We start from the raw sequence: 26,102 nt of genomic DNA, 5'->3' as shown, positions 1-26,102 counted from the left end.
TTGTACCACATAATTTTTAATCTGAAGCTACATATTAAGCATTTTCAGGACAGAGCATTGTTCCTGTTAGTGTTTAGTGTGAGATGATAGTAAACATTCCCTTTCTTTCTCCATCAACTCTACCTGATAAGCTAACTTTAGGCAAACCAGCAGCACAACAAATATTTTCAAATAAGACTCACAAACCTGAGTCAACACCAGTCTCATCAAAGCTGGGGTTCTGTCACGGTACTTTTGGTCTAAAAAATGTCCTTATGTCCATCTTCACTCATGTGTTTCAGGCAGAGAGTGAAGAAGAAGCCAGCTGCTGAAGGGCTTCTTCTTCAGTGGTGGAGGCTCAGGCAGGCTGTATACAAACTACTGCCAGCTGCTCCCTCTCTGTTGGACTTTGGTACTGCATGTTACTTCCACGATTTAGATCCGGGGCTTTCATGAAACATCCGGGGCTTCAGCCCAAGTAGCTGGGCCTAACGCCGCCCCTGTTCCTGACACTTACATTCATGCACTGTGGTCCTGTCCACCTGTCCAGGAATTTTGGGGTAGAGTGTGTGAAGACCTGTCAAAGTCTCTGAAATGTCATATCCCAACCACCCCCTCTCTTTGTTTACTGGGAAACCTGGACGATGTCCCGATTGAAACATCTGTGGTTCACGTGGTTCTGACTGCATTAAGCATCGCTAAGAAAACTATCCTCTTGAATTGGAAAAATAGAGAAACTCTCTGCATTAATCAGTATAGAAATCTTTTGTTAGATCATATTACACTTGATATAGCCTCTGCTTCCACTTCAAATAAATCTCTCTGGGCTCCTTTGATCGGTTCCATCACATAGCGATGATGCTGCTTTGGGCCCTGGCAGGATGGGTTGGGGTCTCCATGCCCTGGGCGGCAATTTGACAACAGAGGTGCCTATTGGGGCCAGTAGGGGAGCTGGCTCCCTGGAGGGCTAAGCCCAACCAGCCATTCCTCCCCATTCCCGCATATTTCTCTCCTCCTGCTCCCTCACATCATCACACAAACATGCACATAGGACCTTGGGGGGTGGACAAGTCAGGGAGTGTGGGTATGGACCCCATTTCCGCATTCCTGTGGCAACCTGCCCCCCAATTTTATTTGCACCTTATACAGGTGCTGGCCAGTAAATTAGAATATCATCAAAAGGTTGAAAATATTTCAGTAATTCCATTCAAAACGTGAAACTTGTACATTATATTCATGCAATGCACACAGACCAATGTATTTCCGATGTTTATTACGTTTAATTTTGATATTTATAGGTGACAACCAATGAAAACATCAAATCTGGTATCTCAGAAAATTAGAATATTCTAAAGGCCAATGAAAAAATGTTTGTTTCTCTAATGTTGGCCAACTGAAAAGAATGAACATGAAAAGAATGTGCATGTATAGCACTCAATACTTAGTCGGGGCTCCTTTTGCCTCAATAACTGCAGTAATGCGGCGTGGCATGGACTCGATCAGTCTGTGGCACTGCTCAGGTGTTATGAGAGCCCAGGTTGCTCTGATAGTCGTCTTCAGCTCCTCTGCATTGTTGGGTCTAGCGTATTGCATCCTCCGCTTCACAATACCCCATAGATTTTCTATGGGGTTAAGGTCAGGCGAGTTTGCTGGCCAATCAAGGACAGGGATACCATGGTCCTTGAACCAGGTGCTGGTGGTTTTGGCACTGTGTGCAGGTGCCAAGTCCTGTTGAAAGGTGAAGTCTGCATCCCCATAAAGTTGGTCAGCAGCAGGAAGCATGAAGTGCTCTAAAACTTCCTGGTAGACGGCTGCATTGACCCTGGACCTCAGGAAACAGAGTGGGCCAACACCGGCAGATGACATGGCACCCCACACCATCACTGACGGTGGAAACATTACACTGGACCTCATGCAACGTGGATTCTGTGCTTCTCCGCTCTTCCTCCAGACTCTGGGTCCTTGATTTCCAAAGGAAATGCAGAACTTGCTTTCATCAGAAAACATAACTTTGGACCACTCAGCATCAGTCCAGTCCTTTTTGTCCTTGGCCCAGGCGAGACGCTTCTTGCGCTGTTTCATGTTCAAGAGTGGCTTGACACACGGAATGCGACACCTGAATCCCATGTCTTTCATGAGTCTCCTCGTGGTGGTTCTTGAAGCGCTGACTCCAGCTGCAGTCCACTCTTTGTGGATCTCCCCCACATTTTTGAATGGGTTTGTCGTCACAATTCTCTGCAGGTTGCGGTTATCCCTAGAGCTTGTACACTTTTTTCTACCACATTTTTTCCGTCCCTTCGCCTGTCTGTTAATGTGCTTGGACACAGAGCTCTGCGAACAGCCAGCTTCTTTAGCAATCACCTTTTGTGTCTTGCCCTCCTTGTGCAAGGTGTCAATGATTGTCTTTTGGACAGCTGTTAAGTCAGAAGTCTTCCCCATGATTGTGGTGCCTTCAAAACAAGACTGAGGGACCTTTTAAAGGCCTTTGCAGGTGTTTTGAGTAAATCAGCTGATTAGAGTGGCAGCAGGTGTCTTCTATATTCAGCCTTTTCAGAATATTCTAATTTTTTGAGATACCAAATTTGGAGTTTTCATTAGTTGTCACTTATGAATATCAAATTTAAATGTAATGAACATTGGAAATACATTGGTCTGTGTGCATTGCATGAATATAATGTACAAGTTTCACGTTTTGAATGGAATTACTGAAATATTTTCAACCTTTTGATGATATTCTAATTTACTGGCCAGCACCTGTACACTTCCACTGAAGACATTCCACGCAAACACACACTTAGGGCCCTGGGGGTGAGCACATTCAACGGCATTTGGCAGGGGGATTTCTCAGCCTCCTCCCGAGTGCTGGTGCCCACTTCCAATTTCAAACCGCACTTAGACACCGAGGGCTGTGGGTCCAAGTGGGGTGGTGCGGTGGCATCAGCTGGCATAGGCCAGACGATGCCCGCACTGCCCGCTCACCACAGCCATGGAATACACCTCATTAACACACAACTCTATATTGGAGCAGGTGGAGGGAGACTAGGGGTCTTAAGCCGGGCGGACACTGTGTGACTTTTTCACTCGTAGCACTCAGCTTCAGCTCAAACTGTACGACTTCCTCGCAGGGCAGATCTCACGAGTCATGCGCTCACACTGCACGACCCAGTTCTCGGATGCGATCTGACTGCTCACACTGTACGTCTGGTAGCAACAGGTCGGCCCTAAAAATATGCTAAAAATAGCCGTTTTTACTCAACACGTCCGGCTTTTTTGTCGTGTTTTGCCTGTTGTCCTTCGGGAGTGCTGCAAGAGGACACACAGGGATTTATGAGGGTTGGATGAGGAAAACGAAATAAAGAAAGTAAATCTGTGTTTTGTGATCAGTTTAATTTGACATGAACACAACACACACGCTTTCTTGACAATCTTTGTGAGTAAAAAACGTGTAGAAATAAAAACGGACAACGTGTGTTATTAGGGAAATAACGAGCGAGCGGTGTTGATGCAGGATTGCGCCGAGAGCGGTTCTGATACATTTTGGGTCGCAGCTGCTCTCTGCTCTGCTTCAACAGTGCGATACCCTCACGAGGGACCAGCGAAATATTAAACACGCCAGAAGTCCGTTCGAGCTCACAATTGCCGATCGGTAGCTGGTCACGTGGTGTTAATCGCCTCTCGTAATGCCCTGTACACTACAACGCTCGGCGCAAAACTCGCACCGATCTCATTGATTCTTGCACGAGCGGAAAATCGGCTCAAAAAAGTGAAAAAGTCGCACAGTGTACGCCCGGCTTTAGCACACCTCTGTTGTTGCTTGGCTTCCTGGGGCTGGAGGCTAGGAGGGAGATCTGGCCGTCTGGTTGGGGTCTGGGGTGGTGGGTTGCTGTGCTCAGCGTTGGGCGGGGGAGCCTGCTCATCAGCACCCCAGCAGAAAGGGTCAAACTCTGGTAACCGGTGATGGTTGTACCCCATGTGCAGCAGTACCGGGACCAGAGTGAATAGGGTGTGTATGGGGAGCATGAGTGGGTGTATGGCATGCATTTTTGTAAGTCTTTGGTTGTATGTGCACGTGTGAGCATGAGGGAGGGAGTGTGTGACTATGTTTGTGTATGACTGTATATGTCAGGTGGGGCCTTTGACTCCTCCCCTCTCCTGGGACTTTTTTTATGATATAGATCAGGGGTGTCAAACTCACACGGGGCCGAAATGAAACTCTGGGACGGAGTCGAGGGCCAAACTTCATATTTTTTGAAAAAGTGACGGCAAATTTGCACATTTTCTTTATCAACATATATGCAATTTTGAACTTTTAAATTTGGAAACAAACTTATTTCTGCATTAACACTGAATGTGGAATAACCAAATTACACACGAGCAGGTCAGTTTTAAATAAAAGGCATCAGTGGTATTCATTACTTGTGGTATAATCAGCATTTTTAAAATCTATTCAGGATTTATGTTTTCTTGTTAATTCATTTTTCTTATTTTTATTCTCCTTTTTTTCTCCTGTAATAAGTGTCATCGCTGCTGTGACGTCTAGCTTTCCCCACTGAGGAACAATAAAGGGATTTTCTATTCTATTCATCTATCTGCAGCCTTTCCACTTCCTGTTTACTGTAGGTTAAATCTTTTCTCACGTGCCAACAACAACATAAAAATATCATTTTATCTTAAATGAAAATGCAACATCTCACCTGTTAACTTTCATGTTTTGGAGCAGAAAAAGAGCATAAAACATATTTAAAGCTCAGATTGCTCCACTGGTTTACTGTGATGCTCACCTGTTCCAGCCAGATACCTGCATCATGGGGTTGATCTGAGCTGAGGAGGAGACTCCTGTTTTGTTCATCTTCATCATAATAATGACAACATTAGATGACAACAGGTGCTCACATAGGTTTGTGCTGATGAACATGTCTGAGCAGCTTGACCACGTTGTTGTGTGTCGGGGAGGAAACACAACCACAGAGCCGTGCTGGTTTGAGCGTGTCGCTGCTCGCTGGAGTTATATCAGCTCTGTCTGGACGTTAGTTGGAAAACTTTCTCTTTTAGTCGTGAACACATTACTGAGCGGCTAGAATCTCCGTTTCTGGGCTTCAACGTCAGGAAACAGCTGAATGAACTCGGCGCTGAGTGAGAGTAGTAGTTTGTCCGAGACAGCGGAGCTGCAGACACGCAACTGCCCCTGACTGCCTCGGGCTGGAAAAAACACAAAGGAGGGGGCGCGTCGCCTCCGCGCTGACGCCGCAAAGCATCATGGGAGTTGAAGTCTTTGCGGTAAAATCGGCCAGCGGGCCAGTTTTAATATATTTTTTATATTTATCTCGCGGGCCACATGAAAATGCTCCGCGGGCCGCATCTGGCCCGCGGGCCTTGACTCTGACATATGTGATATAGATCTTCGTCCCCCCTCCCCCTGCCACACCTGGTGTGGGGTGTGGTGCCTTGGTCTGCCTGAATGTTCCTGGCTCCCGGGTCAGAGGGTTTAAGATTTTGGCGTCTGCCTGATCATTCCCGGTGGCTGCCTGGTGGGGTCTGGGTCCCTGGGCTCTGCTGGGTCCCCGGCGGGAGTGGTCGCCCCTGGGTCCCGGGTCGCTGGGTCCCGGGCTCGGCTGGCTAGGGGGTGGGAGGCTGCGGGCGGGCCTGTGGGCTTGCCGCTGATATCTCCCGGGACTCTGCAGGCTGCTGGTTGTGGCCCCCTGGGGCAATCCTCTGTGCCTCTCGAGGGGGGCGGGGGCCTTTCTGGTTGCAGTCTCCTTGGGGTTCCTGTGTTCTGGGGCAGCGCCTGGATCTCTGGGACTTGGAGCTCCCCCCGTCTCCTACACATCTTTGGGGGGCGGATCTGTGGTCACGCTCACTCTCTATTGGACGCTCCTATAGAGAAACCTTACATGAACAAGCGCGTGTACACACACAGGTGCTCACATGGTGCTCTCAAAAGTATGGGCTTGGGCACGTTAAACACATGTCTTAAGACTATGGTGGGCACTTAATGCACTGTGATTTCTTATTGTGTGACTGTTCAGTTAAACAATGTTGATTATATATTTCTTCAAGTTGACGCAGTGATAGCTTGCTCTTGTTGTATTGTTGTTGTGTCCCATTTTTTTTCTTTCTTTTCTTTTTTTTTCTTGTCTCTTTCTGCAGGTCTAGAAGCAGACTCTTGTTCGTTATTGTTTATTTTTGTGGATCCCCCCCCCCCCCCCCCCACACACACACACACCTTTTGTCTTTTCCTTTCTCTTTCACCTCTGTCTCCGTGTCTGGTCGGAATTACAAAGCATTCAAAAACAATAACAATAAAGTTTTAAGTATCAGGCGTGACATTTAAAGCAGACACTTTGATGCTCCACCTGCAAGTAAATCTGTAAGGCTTGTTACCAGCATTCAGACATCAATTCTGTTTGCTTCACAGCCAGACAGGACACGGTAAAAAAAAAACAAAAAAAAACGCTAATGTCACTTCCTTCTCCGTTTTTCCACGGGCCGTTTAGGCTGTGCTAGTGTCCACTCTTGATTTAGCTCTTTGCTTCACCTCCAAAAACACTGACTCTCTTACTTTTATTTCCAGGCTCCACCATGGTGCAAACAAGAAAAGCAAAATCATTCTTCTCCGTCTGCTGGTTTTTGGTTGGAAGTCGGTAAACTGATCTGCTAGCCTTTATATGAGCTACCAGTTCAGCAAGATAAGATCTGTAAAGCAGGTAGAGACCTCCCACTAGTGTTCCTACACAAAACTGTACAGTTTCTGGTAGGCAGAGGGCAGCAAAGTGCAGCAAACGGGCTTGCTGTGACTAGTTTCACAGGACCTTCAATAGAGCTCCGGGAGTTGACGTCACTTCTCCCAGCATGCAACAGTTCAAATCGAAACGGCGCCATATTGGCAGGCAGAAGCCGGCAGCTGGACTATTTGTTATTGTCAGAAAACAAACGGGAAATATGGTAGATTCCTGTTGTGCCCCAAGGATAATAATAATAATGCATTGAACTTATATAGCGCTTTTCTAGACACCCAAAGACGCTTTTTCACACACTCTCACATTAACACACTGCTAGTGATGGTAAGCTACTTATAGCCACAGCCGCCTTGGGGAGGTCTGACAGAGGCAAGGCTGCCATTTGGCGCCGTCGGCCCCTCTGACCACCAGGAAGCAGAACAGACGCGGACGACATAAGGAATGAGCCATCTACAGGACTCCCCAAGATCTGGAGCGCCGCAAATGTTGGATCATTGTAATAAAACGCGCTAGAGACTGGGCTAAAATGAAGCTGTGGGATCCCGAGAGTAAAGGTTTTCACTTATGCAGTGACCGCTTCATATCAGGTACTTAAACCAACGATTTCTCAACTGTATATGGTATTTATTTTAAATGCTTTTATTACGATTCTTAGTGGGCTTCCTAAACTTATTTTGGCGTGGCTTTTTCTGTCTTATTACTCATAGCAACAAGTAAACATCAAGTAAAACGTTGCCTCGTGATTTCTGCGTGCTGCCGTTTACGTGTTTTATGATCACAGCAATTAACCGGCTAAGCTGTATTTAATTTTTAAGCAATGGTTGATCACTTGTCAGATCACACATAAAAAGCACTTTGGATTGCTATTATCTGTCTCACCGAGATAGATCTCAGTCAGATCCTGAGACGCTCCTGCCTGGCATATTTATTTTATTCACGGAAAAAAATCAAAACTCTTGGCATTCAGTTTATACATTCAAACAGCACAGCACTCTATTTAAACTTCTTACATGTAAATCTATGTTATTTGTCCATCCATCCATTTCATCCGCTTATCCAGAGTCAGGTTACGGGGGCAGTAGCGTTGAGAGTCCCAGACTTCCCTCTCCCCAGCCACTTGGGCCAGCTCCTCCGGGGAAATCCCAAGGCGCTCCCTGGCCAGGTCTGGTAAGAAGTCCACTCCGACAGCTTCTGGCGTTTTTAAAAAGTATTCCAGGGGCACGATAAGGGTCGGAGATGTTTAGTCTATTTAATTTCTGACTATATAAAACGATTTCTTCGGTTTTAAACTGTGAAGTAAACTCCGACGAAGTAAAATCCAAGCCGATCCCGTTCATTTTGTTTACCTCTGTTGCCTGCCAACATGGCGTCTACTCTCTGAGAGTCACGTGACGTCCGGAGCTCTATTGTGTGTAAACATGTAAGGGGGCGGACCCATGAGCAGCGTTACATCAGGTGCAAAAAGTCAATATCGGTGAAAGGTGGATTAAATGAATGCTAGATACACAAACTTTCTTTGTTGAGTAGATTTTTGTCCATAAGTAAATATGAAATAATTCTCATCTGAAAATAGTTCAGAGTTCATTTGTTTGAGGGTTTTTACTGGAACGACAAACCGAAACAGCTAATTATACATTTACGAATCCTTCTTCTCTTTAACAGTAACAAATGAGCCTGAAGCTGAGAGAGAATTCAACGCCACATTTATCCTGGGGCTGAAGATGATTACTGAGTTCTGCTTTAATTGTCAGTAACAGTAATGACTGATGAACCTAGTCGTGTTTCATTCTCCATCCTCATCGTACCGTGAAAAGCACGAAACACAATGATTAATTATTATACTGATTCTATAGTTTCATTTATAGTTCATTGTTGTTGTTTGTTTTCTTGCAAATTCCACTTGTAAACAGAAAGCACTGAGACATCTGGGTGATGGTGGAGGAGTCAGGAGGACACGCAGTAGGTCTTCCTTCCTCTGTTTAAGTTGATTCTTATTATCTGAGCCTGTTCTGAACTAACCTCCTGCCAGCAGCAGAATGAACCAATCATCTGGCCTAGCTCACTCTCAAACAGCTTCTTGCTGAGATTGGGGAAGTGTGTGTCTGCTACTGGGTTACCTGCAGTTACCCATAATGCCCCTCTCTGTGGAGCCTCACAGAGATGTTTACGTGTATGTTTCCAGATGACTGCTCACGGTTTTAGTGACACGGATGGTCAAGAAACAGAAAGCGAAAACAAGCTTTGGAAACATTACAAATATTATAAATATGTCAGGAAGGCAGCACATGATTCAGTCATCGATGCGGTAACACTACAGCTATGAAAATGTGAATTCAGGACAATACAGAGTTAAAAAGACTGACTGGACTTCTCTCATTGCTTGAAGACAGCAAAAGTCTTCTTTATTCAGAGCTGAGCATCATCAAGCAACAGCAATATTCCTGTTGCCTTTTGGACTTTTTCCTCTTTGGATTGGCGGTGTGACATCTAAAAGTGGTAACTCTAGATCATGTAGACACCAGCTCTGCAGAGCATCGAACTAACTCAGGAGTGTCCCCAGAAAACTGATGGTTTTTGTCAAACTTTGATGCTACCAACTGCAGCACCAGGCAGCTTCGGCTAAGGAAGCAGATTCTGGGTTACACGTTCCCATGCAGGAGCACCCCCCATCCACCACCATCCACCCCCTCTTCTGTTGGTGTTGGTGGAGATACTGTTGGTGATGCAAATAGGAAGGGGCACATTGATGGATGATACTGAATGTAAAGCACTCCCCATTTATTTTTTCTATCACTCTTCTATTGCATTCCAGTTATTTAATCTCCAGCCCTCCAGCCAGAAGCTTGTCTCTTCTAGCTCTAATCTGAACTACAGTCTTTCCCCTTTCTCCAAATTATGGCTCAAATCAAGATTTGTTTGCGCAAAGGCTGGTAAACCATCTTTCTAGGATTAGTTACTAGTATGAACTGACGGGGACATTGACAAGTGTGAACAGGGTAGACACTGTCGATAAAAACCTTATTTATAGGCATCGTGCATCTCTGACATTTGGGGAAAAGGCTTCCAAACCACCACCTGAAACAAGAAGGAGAATCAAACTTCCTGTCAATGGCCTGAAGCTCAAAAGGTCTGCAGCCTGTTTACCATCTACTGTGAGGCACACTGAACTGAAGGATCCCTGCTGTACAGATATCTTATATTGTCAGGCTACAAAACCACTGGATTCATCTCTGACATTTCTTTTTAAAATCTCTCTTTTTTTCTTACTATTTATTTATTTATATGCAGCATACATGAGGGGAATTGTGATCTTCCGACACACAGAGTGTAAATCAAACATACAGCAAAGGTTTTAAAACCGAAAAACCCAAATAATGTATAAACATCCTGTTCAAAGTCAAATGTCACACACACACACACACACACACACTCACACGTGGACACGGACACACACACACACACACACACACACACACACACACACACACACACACACACACACACACACACACACACACACACACTAGGTAGGAAGTAGTGCTTAAGTTGGGTACCGCCAGTATTACCAGCAATGGTCAGTTTTTAGGTACAGTTTGGCACTTCAACATCTGGTGAAAATGGAGGCACGAGCCTGCATGTGTTCCCTTTAAATCGGCCTGCCTTCATCCCATCAGCTGGAGCTCAGAGCCTCCCTGCAGCTCTGAACACATGATAACAAATCGTCAACAATAATGTTCACTCCTCAAGGTCCAAGCTTCCCTTATCGTCCTGCAGGATTCTTCATGCCTCTGAATAAAGAACACTCGCAGCTCAGATTAGTTACCAAGTCAAAGAATGATTTTTTAAAATTGATTATGAACTTCTAAAACGTATAAGCTAGATAATCATTAAATAAACATTTGTTTATTGCTACTTATAGTAATTATAATATAATGAAATGCTTTCATTAATCTGTGCTCAGTGATTGAAGTTTGAAATGAATGTTATGTTATGATTACATTGATTGATATCTGAATCAAAAGGAAGTGTGTATAATCCCTGAATAAATATAGAATCCTAGAATCTTCTGATAAACACAGTAAAGACCAAGCAGAGTGATATTCTAGAGTATCACAGCCTACTGGTCATAAGTAGAGGTAATATATATATTGAGCTCTTAAAGCACTCAATTTACCAAACCCTACACCCGGGGCGCCGTAAAGCGGTGAAAGATTAGAAAGATTCTAAGGGCCCACAGCTGTCAGGGGCCCAAAAAAGTTTCAAAGTTGACAAAAAAAAAATAAAGTTTAAAAATCACAAATACTTTACTTTGCAGTATTTTTCTCATTTAATACATTAAACAATCTTTTAGTCTTTATGAAATGTATATCTATTCAGAGATCCCTACTTTATTTTGACCAATTAATTTGAACCCCTGTTTGAACTATAAGTAATAAATCTTGCGGCGTAAAATCAAGGCTGAATATATTTTTAGCTGTTTTTTTTTATTGTTGAGAAAAATGGGTTTCTAGAGACTTATACACGTATTCATGCAAAGTTGTCCAACTTTAAAATGTTATGTAACCCTAACTGACTCTGGTTTGAACTGTGTGCTTATTCATTTTGTGTCTATGATGAAGCCGTGGAGACTTAATAAAGAAGTCACCTTGTGAGCGGTGAATCCTTAATTTTTGTCAGTCATACAGTAATACTTTATTTCAAGAAGAAAGACAGTTGAAAATGAAGTTATGTAAAGCTTAGACACAACATGGAAATTTAATTAGATATCCAAATTTGAATTTTATCATCAAATAAAATCTTAGAATAAATAAACACATTTTAAGAGAGTGATGGGGAAAAGGAGATTATTACCTTTCAGCATGTGCATTTCCTGCTTTTTCCAGCAGTGATATTGCTAATTCTGTTGAAGGAAATTCACCGTTTAATGAGAGACAGCTGGTGAAAATGATATGTAAATAAGTAAGAATGCATGTAGACCTACAAAATGAAGCAAAACTGAAACACTAATATAAAGTATATATTTTTTTTCTCCCTTCGAATCGGGGAGGGTGGAACCCCAGCTCCAGCTATGAACGAGCCCCCAGGGGGCCCAACTTGATATTTTTCATGGGGCCCAAAATCTCTGGCAGCCCCCCTGCCTACACCAAGTTTGGTGAAACTGTAAAAATGAGAATATTGCCCAAAAGTCCATTTATGTCAGTAACACAGCTTAGACCGGGAGACCATCTAAAGGCTCAGGAATGCTTTGCAGGTGATTCATTAGCTAATCAGAGTGAAACTTTGAAAAATGTTGAACCTTTTCACAATATTCAAATTGTCTGATTTTGAAGGTGGGGCTTTCATCAGCTGAAGGCAAAATCATAACAATTATAACAAATAAAGATTTGAAAATCTGGATTTGCATGTAATAAGTCTCTTATATATTTGTTTCATCTTTTAAGTTGAATTACTGACATAAGTGAACTTTTGCATGATACTCCATGGGAGTACCTCTCTCAGAAAGGTAGCAATAGTAATGAGTTAAAGCACAAGCCTTTTACTAAATCAAAAACAAAATACACACTTAACTGTGAGGTCTTCTATTCTTTCAGCTGTTCTGCTCTAAATAAGAATGGTACCTAAACATCGTCCCAGAGGGACTCCTCTAACCATCTGAATACAGTTTGGTGATGGATCAGCATGATGGAGGATTATGGAGCACCTGGCCAGAAGCCTAAAGTCAGAACTAATGGCTCAGGAACAAAACTTAAGGTGCTGGTCCATCTTCAATGTCTAATGCATGGTAGTGATGTCCTTGCTTTTAGCTTTTCAAAGTTTAGTAGTCTATATTATAGACTTCAGGAATTTTTTTAGATTAAGTATCCAATTAATCATAAGATCATTTTTAAAACACCTCGAGGCTTCTGAAGTTTAAGGGTGGAGAGAGTTCCAGAGTCTGGGGGCCACAGCAGCAGATGATCTGTCACTTTGACCTTTAGCCTGGTGCACTGCACAACCAGTAGGCTTTGATCACTGGACCTCAGGGACCTGCTGGGGGTGTAGGGACTAAGAAGATCACCATTGTAAGATGGTGCTTGTCCATGTAAGGCCCTATAGACCAGAACCAGGATCTTGAAATGAACCCTGAAGTTGACTGGCAGCCAGTGAAGCTGGAGGAGAAGCGGGGTGATGTGGGTGTGTTTGGAGGACTTGGTCAGAAGCCGAGCACAGGCGTTCTGAACCACCTGTAGACGGTTCAGGGAGGTTCTGCTCAGACACGTGAAAAGAGAGTTACAGTAGTCTAAGCGTGAGGAGATGAAGGTGTGGAGAACTGTCTCAAGTTCAGAGCAGGAAAGAATGGGACTCAGCTTAGCAATGTTCCTGAGATGGAAGGAGGAAGAGTGAACAAGAGAACTGACATGAGAATCCAGGGTGAGAGCTGGGTCAAAGGTCACACCAAGATTCCTGACAGAAGGTTTGGTGTGAGAAGCAAGCTGACCAAGAGAGTCTCTGACTTTGGGAACCAGCTTGTCTGGGGCACAGATGAGGATCTCAGTCTTATCTTCATTCAGCTGAAGAAAGTTCCCAGCCATCCAGGTTTTGATAGAGTCTAAGCAGGTGTGTAACAGCTGCAGCTTAGACATCTCATGGGGCTTAACTGAGATGTACAGTTGGATGTCATCTGCGTGAAGATGGTAGGAGATTCCCTTGAAGGAGCTCAGGATGTGCTGAAGAGGAAGCAGATAGAGGAGGAAGAGCAGAGGCCCCAGCACAGAACCTTGTGGGACACCATGGGTAAGATAGGTGGTGGAGGACCTAAACTTGGAGACGGCCACAGAAAAGGAGCGCTCAGAGAGATAAGAGGAGAACCACTCCAGAGCAGATCCTGATAGGCCTACCCAGTCTCTCAGCCTCTCCAGTAGCAGGTGATGGTCAACAGTGTCAAAGGCTGCAGTCAGGTCCAGCAGGACCAGAAAAGAACAGTCCCCTGCATCACTGTGAGTCAGAAGGTCATTAGAGACCCTAAGAAGAGCTGTTTCAGTAGAATGAGCTCTACGAAAACCTGACTGGAAGCTATCATAGATGTTATGTTCATCAAGAGCAGCTGTGAGTTGTTTAGTCACAACCTTTTCCAAGATCTTGGAGATGAACGGAAGTTTAGAGATGGGTCTGAAGCTGCTATGGAGAGAAGGGGTCGAGACTCGGTTTTTTAAGAAGCGGGTGGATTACAGCATTCTTAAAGTAAGCAGGGACCTGACCAGAAACCAGAGAAGCATTAATTATAGAGAGCACTCTAGGGCCGACGGCCTGAAAAGCACTTTTAAAAAAAGATGAGGGTAAGATGTTGAGGGGGCATGCAGAGGTCTTCATAGAGTTAACTAGTTTGGTTAACTCAGGCAAAGAAACAGGAGCAAAGCTATCTAGGATGATGGGCCTGGTTGGAGTCGGGAGAGGCGGCGATAAGGCTGAAGGAGAGATGCTAGATCTAACCTTATTGACTTTGTCCACAAAGAAAGACAGAAAGTTCTCACAGTCTGCAACAGAGTGGATGGAGGCTGTAGCTAGAGGCAGGAGACACGATGCTGCTGATGGTGTTAAACAGCACCTTGGGGTTCCCTTTGCTCTGGGACACCAGGTTGGAGAAATAGGAAACCCTAGCGTCTCTGACTGCAGAGTTAAAGGATGACAGAAGATCCTTTAGGTGCAGCAGATGGACGTGGAGATGGGTTTTCTTCCACAGACGCTCAATTTTTCTGCATTGACGCTTCAGGCTGCGAAGGCTGTCATTAAACCAGGGAGTAGGGTTCACTGCAGGAACTGATCAGGTTCTGACAGGACAGATGTTGTCCAGAATGGAGAGGCTGTGCTCGTTAAACTGAGAAGTTAAGGAATCTGGGTCGTTATCAGAAGAACAGGGTGGATCAAAAGCAGCAGAAAAATTGGTAGATGTGCTCTCATTAAGAAAACGAGAACTAACCATACGGCGAGCAGGAGGTGGGGACGCAGAAACTGACAAGTTAAAGAAAATGCAATGGTGATCTGAAATATAAATGTCCTCAGGACAAACACTGTCAGCATTTAGACTCAGGGTAAAAACAAGGTCCATAGTGTGCCCCCTGGTGCGTGTGGGGCCAGAAACATGCTGGGTAAAGCCGAAGGTGTCCATAAGGCTGGAGAAATTCATGGCAAAGTGATCGGAGGGATCATCAACGTGGATGTTAACGTCACCAACAATCACCAGTCTGGACAGCAGGGGCGGCGTTAGGCCCAGCTACTTGGGCTGAAGCCCCGGAACTTTCATGATAAGCCCCGGATCTAAATCGCGGAAGTAACATGCAGTACCAAAGTCACACAGAGAGGGCGCAGCTGGCAGTAGTTTGTAAAGTCCCATTTAGTCGTCACACACACAGGTGTGTGGTGAAATTTATTCTCCGATTTTGACCCATCCCCTGAGTTGCAGACACGCCGCGCTCGGGAACTATTTGGTGGTTTAACCCCCCAATCCAACCCCAATCCAATGCTGAGTGTCAAGCAGGGAGGCATTGGGTCCCATTTTTCTCAAAATTTTTGGTATGACCCGACCAGGAGTCGAACCCCTGATCTCCCGATCTCAGGGCAGACACTCTACCACTAGGCTACTTAGTCAGTATACAGTTTACCTGAGACTGAAGAGAAGCCCTTCAGCAGCTGGCTTCTGCAGTCTCTGTCTGAAATGCATGAGTGAAGATGGATATAAGGACGTTTTTTTAGACCAAAAGTACAACGACAGAACCCCAGCTCTGATGAGACTGGTGTTGACTCAGGTTTGTGAGTCTTATTTGAAAATATTTGTTGTGCTGCTGGTTTGCCTAAAGTTAGCTTACTATCAGGTAAAGTTGTTGGAGAAAGAAAGGGAATATTCACTATCATCTCACACTAAACACTAACAGGAACAATACTCTGCCCTGAATATGCTGAATATGTAGCTTCAGATTAAACATTATGTGGTACAAGACAAATATATATGATGTTGACTAGTGCGTGTCACGTGTGTGCGCGCATGCGCGTGCGTGTGTGTGCGCGCGCGTGTGTGTTAAGCCCCGGATCTTCTTCAGTCCTAAATCCGCCTCTGCTGGACAGCTTCACAGTGGAGGATAGAAAGTCACTAAACTCCTGAAGGAAAGAACCATTTGGACCAGGTGGACGATAGACCACAGCACAGTAGAACGGGTCCTTACACCCGACTTTAATCAGCTGCAGTTCAAAGGAAGCAAAGTGACCAGAGGTTGTAGAGCTACATGGAAGATGGTCTCTGAAAACAACAGCTAGGCCTCCACCACGACCAGAACCCCGGGGCTGGCTAAGTAAAGAATAACCACTCGGGCAGAGTTCAATCAGAGCAGAATAATCAGATGTTTGCTGCCAAACTTCAGTCAGAAACAGAAAATCCAGGTTTTTAGACAGAATTAGATCATTGAGCAGGAAGGTCTTATTGTTAACAGAGCGGGAATTCAATAGAGCCATGCTGAGTGAGGTGGAGGAATCAGAAACTACAGAAACAGCTGGAGTTAGTGGATGTAAATTAGCAGGGTTAGATCCACAGTGTTTATAAAAACCACTTATGGAGGGAACAGGAGGAGAAACCACTGAGGAATGAGGATAAACCGACCTTAAAAAACTTGGACGGATGAACCGCGTCCCAACGCGGCCTGGCGGGAATGCGGAAGTGGCGCTCAGGTCACCAAACAAAGGAAGAGAAGCTAGAAGATCGCGCCGATGTTTACTAGATAAACCACACTTTAAGAGATGTCTTATTCTCACTTGGATTCCTGCTCGTTTACCTCTTTTCCTCCGACGTTTTCCCAGGACCGGACAAATATCGCTAGAGGTGCGCAGCTCTGGATCGTCGATTGCTTCCGGGCCGGTGCGCCGCTCAGGTAAACAAACAGGATGTTACATCCTCCGTGCATCTTGGGCGATCGTGAACGAACGGAAGGTTAAAAGAGTCTGGCGATCATAGGAGATGGTAGCAGGGTCACTACTGAAGAGGATCGCAGACAGGAGCAAGGTGGAAAAGAGGAGGTTAGTGGAGAAAAGTTTGAAAAAGTGGCCGGTGACCGCAGCTAAGCCAAGCACAGGCGCCATCTTGCCGACCGGGACTACAACAACAGACTAATATTGGCTGAATTCATGTTTGGCTGTAATCTGCCGCTCTCTTCGATTTCCCTCACTATTCTGAAAAATGTTGTAGCCAGAATGATCCAGAATTCTTTGTAGAATTCTACTGGGAACCCGTCTGGACCTGGAGCCTTCCTATTCGTCATGGATTTAAGGGCTTCCTGGAGCTCCGCTGAGGTTAGTGGCGAGTCCAGGACTGTAACTTGGCTGTCTGATAATTTAGGAAGTGTTATCCTGTCAAGAAACTCATCGATCTCATTATCTGATGGGTTTATCTGTGGTGAGTACAACGTTTGGTAAAAGTCTCTGAAGGTGTTGTTTATTCTTTCAGGGTAATTAACTATATTCCCGGTTGAGTCTTTAACAGCAGATATGGTAGTTTTCTCTTTATTTGTTTTTAACTGGCTAGCTAAGAATTTACCTGATTTATTACTATTTTCAAAGTTTTCTATTCTAGTCTTTGTGCTAAAATTGTGTCTTTTTGTCAATAATTCCATGAAGTTCTAATTTAGCTTTATGTAATTTGCTCATTAACTCTTCTTCTGTGGATGCCTCTAAAGACTTAATGATTTCTTCTAACTCCTGAATATGTTTGTTTTCTGTTTTTTTTCTTATGTGATGAGAAAGAGATTATTTTACCTCTCATCACTCCTTTCCTGCCTCCCAAAGAATAGATGCTGATGTTCCAGGCAGGTCATTATGTTCTAAATATAAAGCCCACTCCTTTTTAAAAAAAATCAATAAAACCTTCGTCTTTAAGCAGTGATGTATTAAACCTCCAGTTTTTGCTTGGTGGGATTGTCTTTTTATTTACCAGAGTTAAAGAAACCGGAGCATGGCCGCTGACAACTGTGGGGTGTATCTCAGTGTCTGAAATGTCAGCCAACAATGAGCTTCTGACTAGAAAATAATCCAAACGTGAGTGAGAGTGATGGACGTGTGAGAAAAAAGTATACTCTCTACGGTTAGGATGAAGAGATCGCCATGCATCACAAAGCCCATAATCACTCATGTACTGTTTAACTATGTTAGTGGATTGCCAATTGTGCTGAGTCCCAGCTGTACTGAGCCCAGTCTCTTTCTGATGGTGGAGTCGTGAACACTGACCTTAATTGAGGCAAGTGAGGCCTGCAGTTCTTTAGAATTGTCCTGGGGTCTTTTGTGACCTCTCGGATGAGTTGTTTCTGCGCTCTTGGGGTAATTTTGGTCGGCCGCCCACTCCTGGGAAGGTTCACCACTGTTCCATGTTGTTGCCATTTGTGGATAATGGCTCTCACCGTGGTTCGCTGGAGTCCCAAAGCTTTAGAAATGGCTTTATAACCTTTACCAGACCGATAGATCTCAATTACTTTTGTTCTCATTTGTTCTTGAATTTCTTTGGATCTTGGCATGATGTCTAGCTTCTGAGGTGCTTTTGGTCTACTTCTCTGTGTCAGGCAGCTCATATTTAAGTGATTTCTTGATTGAAACAGGTGTGGCAGTAATCAGGCTTGGGGGTGGCTACAGAAATTGAACTCAGGTGTGAAACACCACAGTTGGGTTATTTTTTAACAAGGGGGCAATTACTTTTTCACACAGGGCCATGTAGGTTTGGATTTTGTTCTCTCCCTAAATAATAAAAACCATCATTTCAAAACTGCATTTTGTGTTTACTTGTGTTATCTTTGACTAACGGTTAAATGTGTTTGATGATCAGAAACATTTTGTGTGACAATCATGCAAAAGAATAAGAAATCAGGAAGGAAGGAATAGTTTTTCACACCACTGTATAGGAGGCTTGTTGCTAGTTTAGATTCAGACAGAAAGAAAACAGAAAACTAATCCTGCAGAGAAAGTGTCTGGGCCATCAGCGCCCTCTGTTAGATATTCCCTAGTCAACAGTGTGTGTGTGTGCGTGCGTGTTGGTGTGTAACTCGTTACAGCTCCCTCTGTCTTTCCACTTGATCCTTGCTGCTGCTGCTTCTCTGATGGTGCCACCTTGGAGCCTTTTCATGACAGAAACACAAGATGGCTTACTTCTCTAACAGATGGTTGAGCATTTTCTTCCCAGAATGGAACTTGAGAAATAAAAAAGCACAATTAATAATAAGTTCATTTATTCGTAAGTGGGTGTGGATGGATTCCCCTCATCATCTGGGAGCTCACAGCTCCTGTTGTGTTTTACAACAAAAAATTTGGGAGGATGTCATGTTTTTTTAGCCCATTTCTGCCACTCTAATAAAAAATATTATGAAATGGGTCATAACATGAGATACTATCTTACAACTAAGTCAAAATAATAAGACACAATTATTTTAAAGTGATGTGAACGGGCTTCCAAATGTTTCCCCTCGTGAGCAGACAGTTTAACAACTGAAATGATCCATTACCAGCAGCTGTTTAGCTTCATCTAATGATAAGCCTACTTCCAGCCAGCTGAGGGGGGTCTCTGCGCCATCTTGAGTAGCTCATCAGAAACCTAATTAAAGATGAAGATCTGACCAGCTTGGTGATTGATACCTCAGGGCGGAGACGATTATCCTTTGTGTTAGAGCTGCAAAGTCAATAGTTCTGGATAAGGAAGGACTCAAAGCAATGAGAATTATATTGACTACAAGTTTGAAAGTTTCCTCAGCAGTGTTTGACACACACACACACACACACACACATACAGAAATTCACACACACACACACACACACACACACACACACACACACACACACACATGCATACAGAAATTCACACACGCACACACACACACACACATACATACAGAAATTCACACACACACACATACATACAGAAATTCACACACACACACACACACACACAAACACATACAGAAATTCACACACACACAAATACACACACACACACACATACAGAAATTCACACACACACACAAATACACACACACACACACATAAAGAAGTTCACACACAAATACACACACACACACAAATACACACACACACACACACACAAATACACACACACACAAATACACACACACACATACAGAAATTCACACACACACACATACATAAGTTCACACACATCACAAATAAATGTATGTTTATGTTTTATCATTTTCACAGCTGCATTTTGGAATTCTTAATTCCTCATATTTATCACTCTTTCACACGTATTTCAGAAATTACATTATGTTCAATCATAAAATCTAATCAGTATGTTAATGATAAATATTTATAATAAAATTTCAATAAATAACGTTAAATCCAAAGGTAAAAATTTATGTGAGCATACAAACATGTTTAAATGTTTAAGTTTAAATATAAAGAAGTTGATGGTCGGCAAGCTGTTCCCATCAAAGAGCCATTATTACCCGTTTCCCACAGTAAAGAAAACACTGGGAGCCACAGCAGCAGCGGCGTTGTGGGCGGGGCCTACCCTCAGACAGCAGAGAGCTGCTTTAACCAATCACAGCAGGTGACAGCAGCCAGTACCGGTCACTCGTGTACGTCAAAGTTATCTTTCATAAGACGATAATCAATAAAACGATTTATATAAAATGGATCCAGAAGTTGTTGCCCGTCTCTGCCTACAATATTTTGATAGTTTTCACCCTGTTGGTGGTTTTACTGAGCAGGTGCCACTTTTGTCATACGTTTCTTTTTAAAACATGTTTAGACTGTTCAGAATACAAATCCAGGCTCTGTCACGTTTGATTGTTGTAATTAAACTTTGTAGGTGGGGAAGGTCAGAAAAGGATCCGATCATTTTGTTTTTCCCTCATTCACAGTGACGGAGATAACGGCGCAGTGCGCCTGGCTCTGGTGTTAATCAAGTTTAATTATATCTCTGCAACAATTTTCACAAGAAAACAGAACAGTTAAAAGCAGGGCTTGTGTTGACCGGATAGTTACCGTATTTGACCGTTTATTCTGATGGAGAAAGAATAGAAAGAATTACCCCGACGCATGCAGACAAACTGACACTTTATTAGTTTCGCACATCGCAGATGTAGCTAAATCAGTCAAGAAATGATTCCCATCTGAACATCTGAGCTGGACACTGCTCAGCGCAGCTCACTGTCAGTGTGAACTACATAAGGTACACAGCGAGCTGAAGATGTGGAGAGGAGCTTGGAGCACGTTGCAGAACCAGAGCGCATGCGGGAAGGTTCCTCCGACTGAAGCGAGTGTTTTCCAAACCCTGTCTCTCAGAGAGACTTGTCACTTATAAAATGTTCCCTGATTATGAAACTTTGGCTGAATGGTGCTTGTTCCTGTCTCCAATATGGCGACACACCCAGGAGCCGTCTGAGGAGAAGCCTAGAATCTCACATCCTCTTCAGCTCAGAAAGCGCCTATGATTACGCACAAGCGTGACGCGTCAACCCGGTCTCACAGTAAGACCGGGTTGGACCTGTTCAGGTTTACGCAGACAATCTTTACATTTATAATTAGCTTACAGATGTAAAATAAATGCAGCAAAATATAAAGCATTTTATTTAAATATCCATTCATTATTTTACAAGCACAGAGAGCCTCATCAGATGGATAGAAGAGCCGCATGCGGCTCCAGAGCCGCGGGTTGCCGACCCCTAGCTAAAGATTTAGCCTACATGCTCATTCATGCTGTGTAACCTGGAAGTAACCTACCAAAATAAAAGCAGGTTGATGAGATTCCCTACCTACCCTGTGTGGGTGCTATCAAGCATGGATCATGGATTCATGTCTGTGTTCTCCTGCACACTGATAAATTACCCAAACAGGAACTCACAATCGTACCATCAAATAGACTCACTGACGTTAGATAGATTTCTTCATCATGCTTTTATTTTGGTAGGACAACTAAGCAACATTAATCTTTGACTGTATTACTTTAAAATGGCTGCCTCGTGCTAATTCTGGCTATTTATCACCCAACATGTGCTCCTCTGTGGTTTCCAGCTGTGAGAGACGGGATCATGAGGCTGCTGTGGAAGTCTGTGGATAAAATGAGATTCTTCAGGAAAAGGTCCACGCTCCCAGTCCTCAGCTTCCTTGTCACCTCTCTACTCTTTTTCAACCTCTACATGGATGATGGATATGTGCTGGTAAGCTTTTTTCTTTGAAATATTTGGATGCATACATGGAGCTTTTGGTTGATTTTTTTGAAAGGTTTATTTTTTTAGCAATGTTTTTGATTTATTTGGAATTTAGGATGCTGAAAAGAGACAGCTGGGTGAGATACATCCTTCAACCTCTGAGAGATATGTGCACACATTCAGAGACTTGTCCAATTTCTCTGGGAGCATAAATGTGACATATCGCTACCTCGCTGGAATTCCTTTGCCACGTAAAAGTAGGTATTTCAACTGAACAGAACAATCTAAAAATCGGACCAAACCATTGGAACAGTTTTAATGAGAAGTGATTTATTTTCCCAGAGTTCCTCACCATAGGTCTCTCATCAGTCAAGAGGAAAAGAGGAAACTACCTCCTGGAAACAATCAAGTCCATCTTTGATCAGTCCAGTTATGAGGAACTGAAAGAGATTGTGGTTGTGGTCCATCTGGCAGACTTTGACCTGGTCTGGTGTGAGAACCTGGTCCAGGAAATCTCCAGGAAGTTTGCTCACCACATCATAGCCGGACGTCTCCTGGTCATCCAGGCTCCTGAGGAGTACTATCCTTCTCTGGACGGGTTGAAAAGGAACTACAATGACCCGGAAGACAGGGTCCGTTTTCGCTCCAAGCAGAACGTAGACTACGCTTTCCTCCTGAACTTCTGCACAAACCTCTCACACTTCTACATGATGTTGGAGGACGATGTACGCTGCTCCAGGAACTTCCTGACGGCGCTGAAGAAGGTGATCACCTCCAGAGAAGGTTCCTACTGGGTAATGCTGGAGTTCTCTAAACTGGGATACATCGGGAAGCTGTACCACTCGAAGGACCTGCCCCGTCTGGCTCACTTCCTCCTCATGTTCTACCAGGAAATGCCTTGTGACTGGCTCCTCATCCACTTCAGAGGTCTGCTGGCTCAGAAGGACGTGATCCGCTTCAAACCCTCTCTGTTCCAGCACATGGGCTACTACTCCTCCTATAAAGGAGTAGAGAACAAACTGAAGGACGATGATTTTGAGGAAGACTCTATCGACATCCCTGACAACCCTCCTGCCAGCATTTACACAAACATCAACGTCTTTGAAAACTATGATGCAACCAAGGCTTACAGCAGTATTGTTGATGAGTATTTTTGGGGGAAACCACCGTGCACTGGGGACTTCTTTATCATAATCTTTAACAGATCAGCAAAAATCAGCAAAATTAAAATTGTGACGGGTACAGAGGACCGACAGAACGACATTCTTCACCACGGCGCTCTAGAAGTAGGCCAGAAGTCTGTGGAGACCAAACAGGGAAGACACTGTTCCTCCTACATCACATTAGGCGAGTTTAAAGTTGGCAGCATTGAGGTTCAGGATGTGGACCACAAGATTGGCTTTGGCATAGAGTGTGTGAGAATAGTTGTCACAGCCAATCAGAAAGAATGGCTGATCATCAGGACTATCAGCCTATGGACCACACAGCCCATTAACCAGTTAACAAAGTAACGCTGTTCCCATGTTGAGGTCCTTTCCGTATGTCCTGATTCGATGCATCAAGTTGGTTTTGGATTTTATTTGTTTGGTGAAATCAAATCGATCCATATTTTTTGGGTCGATCAGAGATCTGCTAAAAGTTTCTATGGTGATGTATTAAAAATATGCTGGTGTACATGGAGCCTTTATACTGATGTTCAATTTCTATAAAACTATTTATACAAATATTCACAATTTGTGTTGGTTGCTTTTCTTTTGTCTTAGTCTAAAAAGGTAGTTCTTCAACTTCTGGTTCATCCTATAGTCTTTAACCTCTCGTAAACTAAGAATAAGCATAAAGTTCTATTTTAAAAAATATTCATCAAAGTTAGTTAGAATATGGAACATTTTAGTAAAAAGTTAAATATTTAAAAATAATATCTTCATGGGCCTTTGGAGGTGTGAAGAACGAATGTACACTTTCTCCTTTAAAAGCTATATTTAAACAAATAATCACAATTTTATTTTGTTGGGCATGACACTGGATTTATGTTTACCTCTACCAGCCACTAGAGGACACCGTTGCTCCAAAAAGTCCGCTCTGCAAGGTGAGGCTGGGGCCGTGTAAAATTCAATTCAGTTCAAGTTTATTTATATAGCGCCAAATCACGACAAGAGTCGTCTCAAGGCACTTCACATAATAAACATTCCAATTCAGGTCAGTTCATTAAGCCAATCAGAAACAATGTTTCCTATATAAGGAACCCAGCAGGTTGCATCGAGTCACTGACTAGTGTCAGTGACTATACAGCAATCCTCATACTAAGCAAGCATGTAGCGACAGTGGAGAGGAAAACTCCCTTTTAACAAGAAGAAACCTCCAGAGAATCCTGGCTCAGTATAAGCAGTCATCCTCCACGACTCACTGGGGATCGAGAAGACAGAGCGCGCGCACACACACACACACACACACAAGTAATGTGTCTATAGTTCTATTGTGATGTCTTAGTAAATATTCTATTTGGTGAGGGATCAACTTTATTGTATTCATCCTAGTGGATCTATAATTAAACGGGTAAACTAGTAGTAGCACATCCAACGTCAAGGAGAGTAAAAAGTTATTATCAGGAGAGGGAGAATGTTTAAGTGGTTAGCAGCAGTGTGCTAGTCGATGGCCCCCTCCATGAGGCCACCACAGCTCAGCAGAACATCGATGTAGTAGACTTGACAAGTCAAGCAGCTGATTCTGAGCCCAGAAGATGTTCTAACAGCAAATACTGTTGTAAAATAAACTTATTAGTAGAAATTACTCCTTATCCTGTATGATTCGCCTCTGAAAATGATGCTGGGACAAGCCAGCAGTGAACCAACATCCCGACGGCTGGAAAATTAATCGTGTTGTTGCAATACCACCTCTGAACACCACAGTGTCCGTATTCCATATTCAACCTTTAAACAACTTTTATAAATTTCCCAAATATTTTATTTTGTAACAAAAAAAGCTCATTTTAAGAAGAATAATTGGCATTTTTAGTACTGAGATCTTCCACAAGGCGGACGAGGTAAGGTTCAATAGATGAAAGTACTAATAAGCAAAGCTCCTATCAGATATAGTTGGCATTATGGAGCTAAAGGTTATAGAGTAGTTGAGTTTACCCTTAGTGCTGTTTTTAAAAGTATTTATTTTACACCTGACACTGAAGAAACTAAAAACTGGAAGGCTTCAGATGAGGTTTTGATGGCTGTAAGGACCGACTCTGTGGGTCGGTTCCTGTGCATGGGCATGAAGTTAATGGAGCAACACTGAAAGATGTCCAGAGGTGTAATCACAGAAATAATAGTGAAGAAAACAATATTACAATACCAAATAAACAGATTTCTTATTCATCTTGTGTTGTATTCAGGTCCAGATTATTATGTAAATAAAGATTATATCATGTTGTAATGTTTTCATTCAGTTGAAGGGCACTCACTTATTGCTTCAGTTGTCTTTAACTGCCCTCTGTTGGTCAAATTATAAACACACACTTTTCACGTTTTAATTATCATCGACCCAACCTTACACTTTACAATATAACATAGTAATATAACAAAATTAGAAAAATATACCTGAAGAATTTTTAAAAGGACCCTGCCCACTGGCACAAGCCCAAAATCATAATACTGGGGTTGTGTTGGGGAGACCACCCAAAAATCATGTTATTAGGGTGACATAAGGTGATCACCCAAAAATAAGACACCAGCGATCTTAATAAAAAGATGGAGAGTTGTCGCTTCATGAAATAGGAACCAGACGAGAAGATCTCTAAGCACCTGGAGGTCAGCTGGAAGAGAAATCTTCTCTCTGTGAAAAATCAAGTTTTCATAAAGAAATGCAGCTGAGACTGAGCCGTGAGGTGGAACTCAGCAACAACAGAGCTCTTATCTATGAAAATTCGGATCCCCAGGAGAAGATCCAGGATTTAAAGCAGATGCACTCTGAACTCAGAGAGGTGACTAACAAACACCTCTCTGAGAAGCTGGAGTTTGACCAACAGTTCGCCCAGGAGCTCCAGAAACGTGACAAGCAGCTTGGAGAAGAGCAGGACAGGAGACTGAGTTTAGAGTCTGAGCTTCTCCAGAGCCAGGAGACAGCCAGACTCAACGATGATCATCCTTCCCACTCATGTTTGTTTAGGCAGAGTAAAACCATTAGCTGACATTTCTAGAGTACATTAGTGGCATCTGCTCTCTGTTGC

At 43.4% G+C, this 26,102-nt stretch overlaps 1 protein-coding gene across 4 annotated transcripts in view; it reads left to right on the top strand.

Moving 5' to 3' along the window:
• The window catches only part of LOC107395515 (alpha-1,3-mannosyl-glycoprotein 4-beta-N-acetylglucosaminyltransferase C), a 120,185-nt gene extending 96,404 nt beyond the window's left edge, over positions 1–23,781 (top strand). For all 4 annotated transcript variants that reach the window (XM_054737477.2, XM_054737474.2, XM_054737476.2 and 1 more), the window contains 3 exons: positions 21,750–21,895; positions 22,002–22,143; positions 22,229–23,781. In XM_054737477.2, the coding sequence (XP_054593452.1) occupies positions 21,767–21,895; positions 22,002–22,143; positions 22,229–23,397 (1,440 nt within the window). In that variant the 5' untranslated portion in view covers positions 21,750–21,766 and the 3' untranslated portion in view covers positions 23,398–23,781. The remainder of the gene's footprint in view (positions 1–21,749; positions 21,896–22,001; positions 22,144–22,228) is intronic.
• The last annotated feature ends 2,321 nt before the right edge of the window (positions 23,782–26,102 follow it).

This window comes from Nothobranchius furzeri, chromosome 4 (genome assembly GCF_043380555.1).
Source record: "Nothobranchius furzeri strain GRZ-AD chromosome 4, NfurGRZ-RIMD1, whole genome shotgun sequence".
Classification (NCBI taxonomy): Eukaryota; Metazoa; Chordata; class Actinopteri; order Cyprinodontiformes; family Nothobranchiidae; genus Nothobranchius; species Nothobranchius furzeri.
This window is presented reverse-complemented; position numbering and strand designations above follow the sequence as displayed.